Raw genomic sequence first — 14842 nt, 5'->3', positions numbered from 1 at the left:
CAGCAGATTTGTATCCTTGGACTATTGTTTACTTAAACAAGAGTGGAGAAATGTTAACTGTGGCAGCTCTTCTATAAGTCGCTCTGGATAGGAGCGTCTGCTAAATGCTGAAAATGTAAATCTATACCATAATAGCTGGACAGCAGGTCGTGTGGGTGCCATATAGCTCCAGGATGCTGGGGAGCTAAGTCTGATTGTCTCGGTTTACTGTCTGTGAGTTTTCTGTGTCTATGTGGGTTTTTGCTGAGTATTCCAGTTTTCCTCCTACCTCTCAAAATATGGCTACAAGTGGATAAGCAAGTCTAAATTGCCCTTGGTGGAAGTAGGTGGAAGCTTATCCACCCATATGTTTTTACTGTAACTGGAGGGTTGTGTGGCACCTCCTCACTGGCACCCATTTTCAGACTTATTTTGCTCCAGGTGGGTTACACTTGGAATATTACTCACTATCCTTCTTCCCACTTCATTACAATGCCCATGCTTTATCCTCTACGGTTTGGCTCTGTAATCTAATTTAGAATATGACCTTCTTAAGCTGGGCTGGCACAGTAGCTCATTTGGTAATGAGCTATCACGCACAGTAACATGGGGTTTTACATCCTGTGTTAAATGTAGATTTTTTTTACCAGTATATACATAGAAATCTTTGTTTAGGTATACCAAAATTCTTCTGTCATGAAACATACCAATCAGTGCATTAATTCATTTGTATGAATTCTATTCAGGGTCACTGTGCCACCTGTAAACATAGCCTAAACACACCTCTTTTATTCTGTCATGTATTTATTTATTTAATAATCTTTAATAACCACTTTATACCAGTCAAGGTCATGGTGGTATGGAGCATACCCAAAAACAAGGAGTGCCATTTTATCATATCACCCTCACCAACTTACTTTTACAGATAAGAAGGACAAGGGAAAATCCACAGACACTAAAATTAGGGAAGATCGAACCCAGATTCCCAGGACCCTTGTGCTGTGTGAAACCAACACAACCTGCAGTGCCACCATTCTGCCCGTAACCATCTGTTGTTTCAATAAATTGAAAAATCTGAGACCCTGTAATAATGTGTGACCTTGCGAGAAGCTAATCACTATTAGCATAATGGAAAACATTAGTAGAAGGGAGCAAAACAGGGCAGAGTGATTTCTTTCAGTACAGGTTGGCAGTGGCTAAGTGAACTTCACACCAGGCACCAAGAAGTGCTGGCATGAATCCTGAGTGGGGCACTGCAGATGTGAGCAAACGAAGGTTCACATGACCCTGTCCTTTTCCATCTGACTACTGCCACTGTGCCCTTGAATAAGATTATATACACTATATGACTAAAAATATGTGGACACCTGAATGTGAGCTTGTAACATTACATTCCAAAACCAAGGCCATAAATATAAAGTTTGTGACCACAATAGATTCTTCCCTCAAGATTTTACAGTGTGTCTGTAGCAATCTGTGTCCAATTAGTCAAAAGAGCATTTGTGGGATCAGATGTTGAGAGAAAAAGTCTGATGTCCCGAATCATCCTAAATGGGTTAAATAGGGTTAATGTGGTTGGGGCTCTGTGCAGACCACTGGATTCCCTCCACACTGAACTGAACAACCAATGTCTTTAAGAAAGCCGCTTTGTGTAGTGGTGCAGTCATAATTGAACATTTGGCAGAATATAATTTATTTTATATAATTCATAAAGGCCATAACAATTAGACATGGCCCTTGATGCTTAGTAGACAGTGGCACCCTCTGATTCCCCTTCTGCTCTTCCAATTTATCAGCAGAGGGGCCAGTTGAGCTCCAGTGAAGCAGATTCTGCAGATAACACAGCCACACAATCAACTTACGCCTGTGGAGAGTTAAAAAACCCTCAAGTTCTGTTTGACCCCAGAGCCTTAGCCTTTTTCATTCAGCTTGATACTTCATGATTTCTCCTAATATAATAGAAACTGCAAATAAACAATTATTTTCATGCTGATCTTGTGTTCCAAACACCCTAATTTATGAACTACTGTTTGGGGTCTCAGTCTAGAATACATGATTAAAGGAAATATATTTTAATGTCTTTTTTCATGTTGAAGTTTCTGTCTGGTGTTAAGGGTACAGCTGACTCTAAAACAGCACAATTACTCTAAGTCGTGATAACTAACAAGAAAAATATTAGAAATGGCCCTTGACGGGAGGCAAAAAAGGGATCTTTTACAGAGCTTGTGTACTAGATGTTAATTTATGAGCTCACTCCAAAACACTCAACAGCCGGAATATATGAACGGGCATAACTGACAAGGACAAATAAAAATGAAATGTCTCCAGCAAACTAGCTTTGGAAATTATATTTGGCTCCAGACAGAAGCAAGAATATTCACTTAGCAAATCATGTCCCAAGGCTAGACTATCAGTGCAATGCACGCCATTACATTCATATTTACAAGAGCAATCCAGCACTTCTTTCAATCCAATAAAAGGAATTCACTACATTGGTTTGTATTCAACAGCCACTTCACCAACAAGCAAACTGCAGATGAATGGAAGACTCATCTTAGAAGTAGTCATTGAGAATGGAACCTACAAAACCGATATCGAAAAAGAGATAATGCTAAAAAAACAAAAAGGAGTGATTTGTAAAATGTCTCTTTTTTTGTGGTTTTGATTAAAAACTCTATTAAGCACAAAAAGATGTGTAATGTTTTGCCTTATTAACAGCTTGCTACTTAGATCAGCACATCACATTCCAAAAAACTATTGCTGATATGCTGATTGGGTATAAAAAAGCATTAACAACAAGTTCCAGTCCAAAGCTTTTCCAAATAAAACAAAAAAAGATGTCTTATTTTTGTACTGTTTTCTACTGAATATGGGTATATGTATTTGCTGTCTGTTTTTAAAACAATTTTCCAACTGTCCCTATTTTTGGACATGGTGTTGTATTAAAATATCAGGAAACTGCTGTTCTGGTTGCCCTTTTTAGATCCATGACACCCACCAAACTACACTTGCTATTAGGCTGAAAGTATGTGGAATATTTTTGACCAGTTGATTCTTGGACATTCCATTTCAAAACTAGAGAAATCAAGATGTAAAACCAATCTTCTCCTTCTGTTCTGGGAAATCTTTAAACAAGGTTTTAGAATGTGTCTGTGGGTATTTGAACCATTTTATTTGAAAGAGCATTTGTTGAAAAAGCACATGTCAGGCACTGATGTTGAATGAGAAGGCCTGTCTTAAAAAGCCATATACAAATTAATTTGAATTGACACAGAAGAGAAAAGGGCCTTTCTAAACAGAGAACACTCCGCAGAGAGTGATGTATTTTATGATTATGTTTATTACATGTTATATGTTATATAGTGCGTGCATAACTGCCTGGGGTGGCATAGTGGTGTATTACGCTAACCAACTATCTATACAGACAAAATTGGTTATATCTGATGAGGAACAGGGATGGCCGAAGCCCTGCGATGGACTGGCGCCCTGTCGAGGGAATTTCTGCCTTGTGCTCAGTGTTTCCTGGTGAAACCAGACTCACCACAACCCGGATCAGGATAAAGCAGTCTTAAACATTTACAGTGTATCACAAAAGTGAGTACACCCCTCACATTTCTGCAGATATTTAAGTATATCTTTTCATGGGACAACACTGACAAAATGACACTTTGACACAATGAAAAGTAGTCTGTGTGCAGCTTATATAACAGTGTAAATTTATTCTTCCCTCAAAATAACTCAATATACAGCCATTAATGTCTAAACCACCGGCAACAAAAGTGAGTACACCCCTTAGTGAAAGTTCCTGAAGTGTCAATATTTTGTGTGGCCACCATTATTTCCCAGAACTGCCTTAACTCTCCTGGGCATGGAGTTTACCAGAGCTTCACAGGTTGCCACTGGAATGCTTTTCCACTCCTCCATGACGACATCACGGAGCTGGCGGATATTCGAGACTTTGCGCTCCTCCACCTTCCGCTTGAGGATGCCCCAAAGATGTTCTATTGGGTTTAGGTCTGGAGACATGCTTGGCCAGTCCATCACCTTTACCCTCAGCCTCTTCAATAAAGCAGTGGTCGTCTTAGAGGTGTGTTTGGGGTCATTATCATGCTGGAACACTGCCCTGCGACCCAGTTTCCGGAGGGAGGGGATCATGCTCTGCTTCAGTATTTCACAGTACATATTGGAGTTCATGTGTCCCTCAATGAAATGTAACTCCCCAACACCTGCTGCACTCATGCAGCCCCAGACCATGGCATTCCCACCACCATGCTTGACTGTAGGCATGACACACTTATCTTTGTACTCCTCACCTGATTGCCGCCACACATGCTTGAGACCATCTGAACCAAACAAATTAATCTTGGTCTCATCAGACCATAGGACATGGTTCCAGTAATCCATGTCCTTTGTTGACATGTCTTCAGCAAACTGTTTGCGGGCTTTCTTGTGTAGAGACTTCAGAAGAGGCTTCCTTCTGGGGTGACAGCCATGCAGACCAATTTGATGTAGTGTGCGGCGTATGGTCTGAGCACTGACAGGCTGACCCCCCACCTTTTCAATCTCTGCAGCAATGCTGACAGCACTCCTGCGCCTATCTTTCAAAGACAGCAGTTGGATGTGACGCTGAGCACTTGCACTCAGCTTCTTTGGACGACCAACGCGAGGTCTGTTCTGAGTGGACCCTGCTCTTTTAAAACGCTGAATGATCTTGGCCACTGTGCTGCAGCTCAGTTTCAGGGTGTTGGCAATCTTCTTGTAGCCTTGGCCATCTTCTTGTAGCGCAACAATTCGTCTTTTAAGATCCTCAGAGAGTTCTTTGCCATGAGGTGCCATGTTGGAACCTTCAGTGACCAGTATGAGAGAGTGTGAGAGCTGTACTACTAAATTGAACACACCTGCTCCCTATGCACACCTGAGACCTAGTAACACTAACGAGTCACATGACATTTTGGAGGGAAAATGACAAGCAGTGCTCAATTTGGACATTTAGGGGTGTAGTCTCTTAGGGGTGTACTCACTTTTGTTGCCGGTGGTTTAGACATTAATGGCTGTATATTGAGTTATTTTGAGGGAAGAATAAATTTACACTGTTATATAAGCTGCACACAGACTACTTTTCATTGTGTCAAAGTGTCATTTTGTCAGTGTTGTCCCATGAAAAGATATACTTAAATATCTGCAGAAATGTGAGGGGTGTACTCACTTTTGTGATACACTGTACCTCATTGTCCAAAAATATTAGAAATATGGCTTTCTTTATGTATTACACATTTATTATGGTTCTAAAAAGACACATACTACATCAAGATGCTTTTATTTGATGGTGTGGAGAGTTGTCATTTAAGTTTGCAGCATGGCCTCCAAAATTCTTATTAATAAGCAAACGACTACAACTAGTGACTGTTCTGCATCTAAAAATAGGGCTAGTTTGAGTGCACCCATTATAATAATAATATAGGATAATAATAATAATAATTATTTGTTTATAAGTTTTACTGGCAAAGAGACACAGTTTGCGTCAGCATGTCCTTATTATTACAGATTCAACAATGGCAGTTCATAAGAAAATTCAAAATAATTCAAGGGTATCCTAGAATCGCACCATACGTTATGTTTGCTACATCTCTAAAAAGGAATATCTTCCTATAATGTTTCACTTTGGCCAGAAATAACTCATAGCATCAGTAATGTTGAATGTTTTCCCTTATGAGAATTGGGAAGATTATTCATTGGCTGCACATGCAACATATGACACTAATCCAGACACAGACAGCCCTGCTAGAGTTGGCAAGTGTTAAACAATGGCTAAAAGATTTAAGGAATTAAGACCATTATGCTAAATTGCCTCAATCCTCTTGCATTGCTAGGAAACAGCTCACTATAGGTGCTCCCATGTCCACTATTAACTCCCTGCAACTCATTCAAAATGCAGCTGCCCTGCTGGTTTTATCTAAAAAGTGCCACATCAGCCCACTGCTATGTTCTCTTCACTTGCCTCCTGTAGCTGCCCACATTCACTTTAAAACAATGATGCTCGCCTACAAAGCCAAAAATTGACCAGCTCCCAACTACATTAGAGAACTCATCACACCCTGCTCTGTACCACGCAACCTCTGAGCCACAAGTCTCGCTCACCTTGATCCTCCATCCAGAGCTTGAGGAAGACAGGCATCAAGGCTCTTCTTTGTACTAGCACCCAAGTGGTGGAAGGAACTTCCCCTGTCTGTTTGTACATCTGAGTCTCTCACCATTTTTCAAGAAGACCCACCACTTTACTAAGCATAACTGCAAAAATATTAGAAATATGGCTTTCTTTATTTATTACACATTTATTATGGTTCTAAAAAGACACATACTACATCAAGATGCTTTTATTTGATGGTGTGGAGAGTTGTCATTTAAGTTTGCAGCATGGCCTCCAAAATTCTTATTAATAAGCAAACGACTACAACTAGTGACTGTTCTGCATCCAAAAATAGGGCTAGTTTGAGTGCACCCATTATAATAATAATATAGGAAAGCATGATAATAAGAAAGTCTAAAAACTGTACATCTCAGACAGTAAATCAAATATGTTACAAGTCCCTAGAAGCAATTTCTAAGCGACTGCAGGTCCCAAAATCATCTCTAAAAACAGATGTTCAAAAATACAAGTCTCGGTGCACAATGCTAATGTCAGTGCTGCTATTGAGCTGTTTTGTTAATAATAACTGTAACACATTGCAGAAAATGAATTAAAATAATAATAAAGAGGAACGTTAAATTAATTTTGCATTTATTTTTTAATTGGGCAACCAGCATGACAACCAGAAACTGAAATGTATTTATGTCTGGGAGGGAAAAAATCCATTTGAATTTATTGTATTGTTGGCTTCCCAAGAGCATTCATCAGATCCTGCTGGTATAGATACATTTCCAACAACAATGCACACACCAGCTTTGTAAGTACGAGCTCTCCTTCTGAATGTTTATCCTTACTAACTTGAACAAATGAAGAAATTGCAAGCGTGTTCTACTGCAGCCCAATAATTGTTGCAAGTAGTTCAGAGTCTATCCTCAAAACAAGCTAGAACACAACCTTGGTTTTGTCACTTACTACAAGCCAGTGATAGCTGCTAGTGGTTAAAATACTAGACTGTTAACGAGAAGGTCACCTGTTCAAGCCCCACCACTACCAGATTGCCACTGTTGAATCTATAACCTTAAATTGCTCCTTAAAAGCGTCAGCTCAGAGTCATAAATGTAAATATGCATAGGGCATTACACGTCTACCACAAAAAATCCCATGCAATATAAAGGAGTCATTTAAACGTCTGGTATGTTTTTGAAAAGTAATCAGAGTATTTAAGCATATTGCACTAAGGTTCTAAGAACTCTGGAGCTATGATGCACCAACAATACCTGCTGTGATAAGAAACCACTCAGGAAAACATCCCTTTAAAACCACTGTTTATAGTATAATAATTATAAGCTCTATGATCCTGTGATTGGATAAACACTTTAAGCTTTAATTCCATGTATTAAATTTGTCTTAATATGCAGTGAACAACTATCCTTTCTCCAGAAAAAAGTAGTTTATATAGAAATTATATTTGGAAATGGCTGATGTAATATAAGCAGCCATTGCCAGTTGACTCGTCTCATTGTTGTCACGGTTGCTAATTATACTTGGTGGGGAAAATTTTTTGCTTTTAATTTAGAATCAAGGGGAATTCATTTAGAATTTTTGCAAAACAGTCTTTTGGGAGCGAAATCAAGGACTGTTCTCATACTGTTACTTACCTCCAGTGAAGAAACACTCAATTCTTCCGAAAAAAAAAAATCTAATTTTAATGCCAAGATGGACACCCTGAAAACTGTCAATGCTTAATCTCAGTGATTGTACAAGCAGCACCACTGGGATGAATCAGAACCCAAAAAGAAATGCACTTTATGACTTGTGGTACAGCACACACTGACCATGCATTTTAAGCTAAGCCAAGTTGGTGAGAAAAGCACCTACCTGTCACCAATGACATTTTGAATGCTCAAAAGCTGGTGAACTATTCAGCAACTTGAGATACAGAATCTTATAAATGTAAGTGCCTAGTAGGACCAAACGATTCAAAGAAAATCAATCATATAGGTGAGTATATTAGAAAAAAAGATCAAATACCTTTACTTTTACCTATGAAATTGGATGAGATGGTTCCATGGAGGAAGCAGAGTCCAAAGGAGAAGCGAAAGAGGGGAAAGACACATAAGTAATGGCAATGAACCATGGGTGAAAAGAGCAGCAAATGTACAAAATTGGAAGAAATGAATGACCAGGGAAAAGAGTTGAAAAGAGATGAAAAATGCAATTTCCATTCTACTGCCACATGCAATTACCTTTCTCAGTTCTTGCAAAACAAATTTATGTCATTCTGATTGGTGGCTACAGTTGGGCTTTATGATTTAATGCTCTGACTAAGTTGAAGCATTTCTAAATGTGTGTTGATGTAAATGTCCTACTAAAAGAAATGCCGCATTTTTTTTTGCAGCCTAATGCTTATATACACATATTCACTCTTAGAAAGATTACCTCATTCGGCCTCCAATCTGACTATTTTACATTGCCTAATACAATTCCTCCGCTGCCTGTACCACCCCCACGATGTCGGAGGAGGCTGCAGACTAGCACCGCTGAGTACTGGAATAGAAAGCTTGGGGGGGATGGCTGAAACAGCCGAGCTGTTGGGAGAGCAGGTCCCAAGCCAGAAATAAAACAAAAGGGTTGAAAGGGCATCCAGCGTATAAAAAAAAACTGTGATAGTCTGGTATATGGACCAGATTCGCTGTGGTGACCTCTAAATACAAGGGTTGCCAAAAGAAGGGAAAAGAAACTTCTGAATGGGAGGTAAACTAATATTTTATACAACCAAAATTATTAATTAAATATTTAATATGATTGGCAATCAACTTAACAACTGGTTAAAAATAAATCTTGATTGCAAGTTATCCACTAAATCACTGTTATATTGCCAACAGAGACTTCAACTTCTAATCTTCTATTCCCAGCTTGGCCACTGCCTATGTATACTACTAATTTTTGGTATGATCACTCAGTTTGCCCACATTACCCATGCTTTTCAGCACATAAAAATCTTTTTGGGTTGCTTCTCTGTGAGAACCTATAAAGAATCCTTCCAAGGTGTAAAGTCCCATTTAGAGCCGCAGAGAATCTTCAAATCAGTCAGAAGGCAAACCAAGTAGATATCTTACCACTTCTTACAATTTTCTATCAACATATCAGTCAGAAAATTTTCTTTCCTAATAGTGCAGTCCTCTTACTTTAGGCAGAGCCATTAAAAGCACATCTCAGCCCCAAAGCTGTGCCATCTACAGCCGGGACGACGGCAGTTCAAATCCTTGCAAGAGCTGAAAATGCAGCTTAGCAGACAAGTGCCAGTTTAGTAAATCGGAGAGTAAGAAGTAGCCCAAGCTCTTCAAGCCAAAAGTGCGAAGGCCATGAGGTAGATGAGGGAAAAGTGATGAAAGGTGGGGCAATGAATGAGAATAAAAGAGAACATACCTTGGTCTCCCATCATCAGGTGTGCCAGACCTTAAAGGAAAATAAGAGCACAGTCAGCAAAATACAGAAGTGCAGATGAGACTCTGGTGGGCCTGCAAACAGGCATTTTATTTTATGCTTTTGGTTCTTTGTGGTTTAGGATAGGACTTTGTAAAATGGGCAGAAAGTTGAAAGGAAGCAACAAAAATATGGGTGATTTATTTATTTAAAGGGGATGCCAGTGACCTCAATAACCAAAGTCAGTTCCTAAAAGAGACAACGGATTTGATTTAAAAATGGTTCCCCTGAGAACTTTTCTTTATTCTTATGTTATTCTCTATTCAATGTTAAACCTAGTATAAATACATTTATTTTAACATTATATTCAGTTTAAATTCATTAATCATTTATTAATTATATTTAGTAACTGCTTCAGTAAACTGGTCAGGGTCATAGTGGATCCAGATCCTACTCTGAAACACGAAAGTCAAGAGTTCCACCCTGGACAGGCTGCTAAACCAGTGCAGAGCATCAAACCCTCAATTACAACCTGAGGCTGAGGCTATTAACAATACACAATATACATGCTGGCATGTTTTGAACAGAAACCAGAGTATTGAATACACATAAATGAAGACAAACTGAGAATACGCCACAGGGTGTGGGATTCAAATACAGGTTGGTGGATCTGTGTGGCACCAGCATTAACTGCTATGGTGCTGTGCTTTTATGAGCTAAATGTGTTTATTCATTCATCCTATGGAACTGCTTCATCCAGATCAGAGTCACTATGGGTTTAGAGCCCAACCCAGAATACTTTATTGGCTGTTAAAGCCAGGGATTTATTTTATTGAAGGGCATCCCATATGTATACTGTTCACTGACTCAGAACTAGAAGCTATCAACCATGTATACACTATACGTCCATGCAGGTATGCAGATACCTGAAAATAAGTTTGTTGGACTTTCCATTTTAACCACTGAAATTATTATAGAGTTGCCATCCACATTTATTGCATATACTCTTTTGGGTTCCTTTGGAGTGTCTTTGTTTAGGCACTGATGTTGGACAAAACATTGCGACTCCAGTTCATCCCAAAGGTGTTCAGTGGGTTTAATGTCAGCGCTTGTCAAGGCATGACAAAATTAAAAGCATATAATTTATTATAGATATTATTGAGTTTATAAACCTGTTAGCAAAGAGTGTGGCTGAAACACCTGAGTTAAATTTTTTTGAGTGGTGTCCACTATATAGTTGGTATTTTAAAATGGTCTTCAAAAATTACGCCCTTGACATGGCCCCCATAGTTGCTATTAGTGTATAGCTTAGGCTTTTTAATCCACATGTGCATTGTCCATTGTACATGTCCATTTAATCAAAACATCTTCTTCTAACCTGACTCTACTTTCCCACAACCTTTTGCTCTTCTACTCATGATTTATAGTATAAACAAAGACAGATGAAGCTAACAATAAAGACTAAATACAGCCATAATTTTCCTCTCCATTGCACAACATAAAAGTAGTGTTGTACAAACACAGATGTGGCATGTAGCATAAATGTCAGGGCTGCTTTTTATTACAACTTTTCATTCAATGAATTGACTGGTCGCCCAGCCATGCAGTGTAACATGACCCATTCAGGTATTACCTGTCAATCTAAGAGCTGTGGTATATTCCTTTATTTAGGGGTACAGCGTCTTGGACAATTTAAGTAGCTGCTGCCAATAAAACCTTTATTTACAGAGAGCTGCTTAAAGGGTATACTCACTATTTCTAAAGCAGTGTGCTACTTTCAGCTTCCTCTTTCATACCTTTATGAATTAAATGTCAAACTTGCTTACCACACGTCTGATGTCTTCATATTTTATACCCTAGACCCATTAAGATGCCACAACATCTTCCATAATAAATTTAATAGAGATGAACAGTGTGTGCCAGCTTTTTAGCACCTTCCAAGCATATTTTTATTGTTGTTGGGTTTTTTTTAATAGATGTTAAATTTAGGTTTAAAACCAGCTATGAGATAAATCATAATTTCATAATCATTTTGAAAAGCAGCAAAAAACAAATACATAATGCAGGGGCTGTATCTTTTTTTAGGGGACAAAAAAATTGTCATTAGGAATAATTTTTCATCTACTTGAGGCTTAAAAGAATTTTTGCTGTTGTCTTTATGTGGTAATTTACAATGGTAAATATGGTAAAAGTATTATAATATATTTTAATATAATAACAATATTTGTTATATTATTGTATTATTATATAAAATATATTTTACAAATGGAATTTTAGCAAAAACCTAACACATTTTCTAAAAATAATTCTATTATATAAGGTAAGGTATACAATTAATTACCACCAGATTTAATTGGCAAGACAACTGAACTAAACACAAACTTGTTTTCATCCAGCAATGTAGAATCTTATCTTAAAGCTTTACCCAAAAGCATCTACAGGAAGACTATACCACATTTATAGGACATTCTTAAGAAATGATGCTGCAATGTACAGTATCAGTTAGAGAAGTTTTACACTCCACTAAATCCCAGAAAGAATTATATCTTCAATTACTTTTTCAACACTAAACAGTAATTGAAATATCTAGGTGTAGCCGACCTGCTGAAATTTCTCCATGGGCTTACTCAAATAAGTGAAGCCACACAAAAAAAAAACATCAAAAGAAGAACACTAACCTTAGCTAAGACCACATTTATGTTGCTTTTAGATTGTCATACTTTCAGTCTTTTTAAAGAAGAGTGACATTACTTTAGTAAGGGTGATCCAGGTGTTGGATAACTTTTTTCAATAAATAAACACAATTGCTTTACAGAATGTGTTTACATTAATGAGATTTAATGGATACTTGTATGCAAAGCTACTTCCAACTGTGACTAATTACAATTGCAGTACAGTCAAGCAGTTGATGTTTGGCCCTTGATCAACAACACAATAGTGGCAAACTGGCAGAAGTAGGGCTTAAACAACCTTTGCAACTTTAACATTACTAGCCATTAATTGCTGAGCTAACAGTGCCTCGTGCTGGGTTTTTATATAAATAATCCAAAATCGAGGTGTATTAAAGCTCTTTTTACTCGCTGGATCTTTCTATTATGTTTTTTTTTCTTCCTGCTGTGACCTTCAGCTTCCATCCTTAACAGTATCTATTTTTAAAAGTACCTAACCAGTAAAGCTGAACTGAATTATATTGGGATGACTGCAGACTTGTTAGAAAAAAAGCTTTACTCTAGTGTTTTAGTTCTTTCTTATGGTTGACTTTCTAACTGATAATGGATAGTGGGAAATGTTTGATGTTAATTGTTATGGGCATCATACACATGAACGGTTTACCTTTTCAACCTTGAAAGAGCTTTTTACCCATCACAACAAATAAGGAAGCAAGTCAAGGTTTAACACCAACTGCATTCTCAAATATAGCTTGTATGTACTGGAACTGTGCCATAAAGGAACGATTTGGTAAAAAACAAATTAATATCATACACTTCTGTCTTTTTTCAGACATGTTATTTCTACAAAGTCTATGAAATTCACTTTCACTTGGTGTATTTACCCAGTCTTACCCAGTTTCTTTTTTTAGTCATTGCCATTTTCCAGCTGGTACAGATTCCTTTAATTGCACACAGCAGCTACAAATTTACAACACCTTTTGTCATTTTGTGAAAATCCAGAGATCATTGGAACTGCACTGCTTGTGAAGCTTTTTATACATAAAATTGATTTAGAAAGACCCCTTGACTTATTGCACACTTTATTGTGTCGTGGATTTGGTTCTTAATAAATATACTTTATTAAATATATAATTTTATCCATCAATTTACATTTAATCATCTATTATGAGAGAATTAAAATATGTTTTTACAATTAATTCACTAAAAATCAAAACTATTCATTCAATACTTTGTAGAAACCTATTTGGCAGCAATAACAGCTGCAAATTATCTTGAATATGTCCATACAAACTTTGCACAAGCTAGATTTGGGCAGTTTATCCAATTTTTCATTGCAGATCTGCTCAAGCTTCATCAAACTGGTTGACAACTGCCTTCCTTAGGTCTCTTTAAAGATGTTTGATTGTTTTTTAGTCAGAGCTTTGATAGATTGTTAAAGCGCTGCAGAAATGATTTTTAAGTTCCACCATCTTTAATCAAGACTTTTAGAGTGACCGTTGGGTTCTTTTGATTACAGAGATTCACAGAGAGTTCCTTGAACTTTTGGCTTAGTTTTTGTCCTGACAATGCAGTGTAAATTGTGGGCCCTAAAAGACCCATGAGTACTATGTCCAATTCAAACTGCAACAAGTGGTCTTTTAATAATTTTAGTAAAACTGCAAAAGGCTCTCAGGTGGCGTAGCAGTTTATTAAGCTTACAACCAATGAAATCTGGGTTCAAATATCAGCAGTATTGGGCATCTGTACAAACATGATTTGCTGTGATGATTATGTCTGAGATGGGACTGCAATGAATTTGTGTCCTGTCTAGGACATTTCTGCCTGAGCTCAGTGTTTCCTGGTGAAACCAGACCCGCAGACCGGCCACAACCCTGTCCAGGATACAGCGGGTAATAGGCCAAAAAACTATAATATATTTTCACTTCGTCATTACAACATATTGTAGATTAATAGGTAAAATGCCAGTTATTTACATTTAAAGTAAAATACATAAAACTCAAGTGTGCCTAAACTCAAGGGGTCTAAAAAAGCTATTAGATGTCAAGTTTGGTTAAGTCCACATTTAAAAAAAAAATATTGAAGTAAAAATTACCTACCGTCCACACTGCAGTAATGTAATAACATTAGGAAACCACATTATGGATAAAGGGTGAAATAATGTAATTATGAATAAGACACATTACCCACCTTCTACTTGGTTGTCTTCTGCAGGCATATTTGAGGCAGGGAGAGAAAAAGGAAGACATTCATTAAGCGGCATGCAGACCAATACTTGCCGTTGCATGTTATTATCAAACAAAACATGCAAGCGTCCTGCTTACCACTCCTGCAGAAGAGTCACACCAACAGCATTTTACAAGTGTCTCCATAATGGTGGACACAATGTGAGATCAGTGTGCACAGAGCCCTGACCTTAATCCCAATTAACTTTTCTGGGATAAACTGGAACATCAATAGCAAGCCAGGTTTTATCCAACATCAGTGGCTGACCTCACAAATGCTCTTATGGTTAAACGGGTACAACCACACATTAAAAAAGTAAAGGCTGTGTAGGCTGCTGTCTCTAAAGAAAAAGTAGGGGGGGGGGGATGTAATTCCATAATAATGCCCATGGTTTTGTAATGGGATGTCCAAAATC

At 37.8% G+C, this 14842-nt stretch overlaps 1 protein-coding gene across 29 annotated transcripts in view; it reads right to left on the bottom strand.

Moving 5' to 3' along the window:
* Positions 1 to 14842, bottom strand: part of LOC134326035 (neurexin-1a-like) — a 482010-nt gene that overhangs the window by 433947 nt on the left and 33221 nt on the right. For 20 of the 29 annotated variants that reach the window (XM_063008218.1, XM_063008221.1, XM_063008228.1 and 17 more), the window contains 2 exons: positions 14392 to 14409; positions 9536 to 9565 (listed from right to left, as the gene is read on the bottom strand). The exons of 6 other annotated variants lie outside the window; for them this stretch is intronic. In XM_063008218.1, coding sequence (XP_062864288.1) covers positions 9536 to 9565; positions 14392 to 14409 — 48 coding nt within the window. The remainder of the gene's footprint in view (positions 1 to 9535; positions 9566 to 14391; positions 14410 to 14842) is intronic. 3 more of the 29 variants (XM_063008222.1, XM_063008230.1, XM_063008235.1) reach the window with 1 other exon arrangement.

This window comes from Trichomycterus rosablanca, chromosome 14, assembly GCF_030014385.1.
Source record: "Trichomycterus rosablanca isolate fTriRos1 chromosome 14, fTriRos1.hap1, whole genome shotgun sequence".
Lineage (NCBI taxonomy): Eukaryota > Metazoa > Chordata > Actinopteri > Siluriformes > Trichomycteridae > Trichomycterus > Trichomycterus rosablanca.
This window is presented reverse-complemented; position numbering and strand designations above follow the sequence as displayed.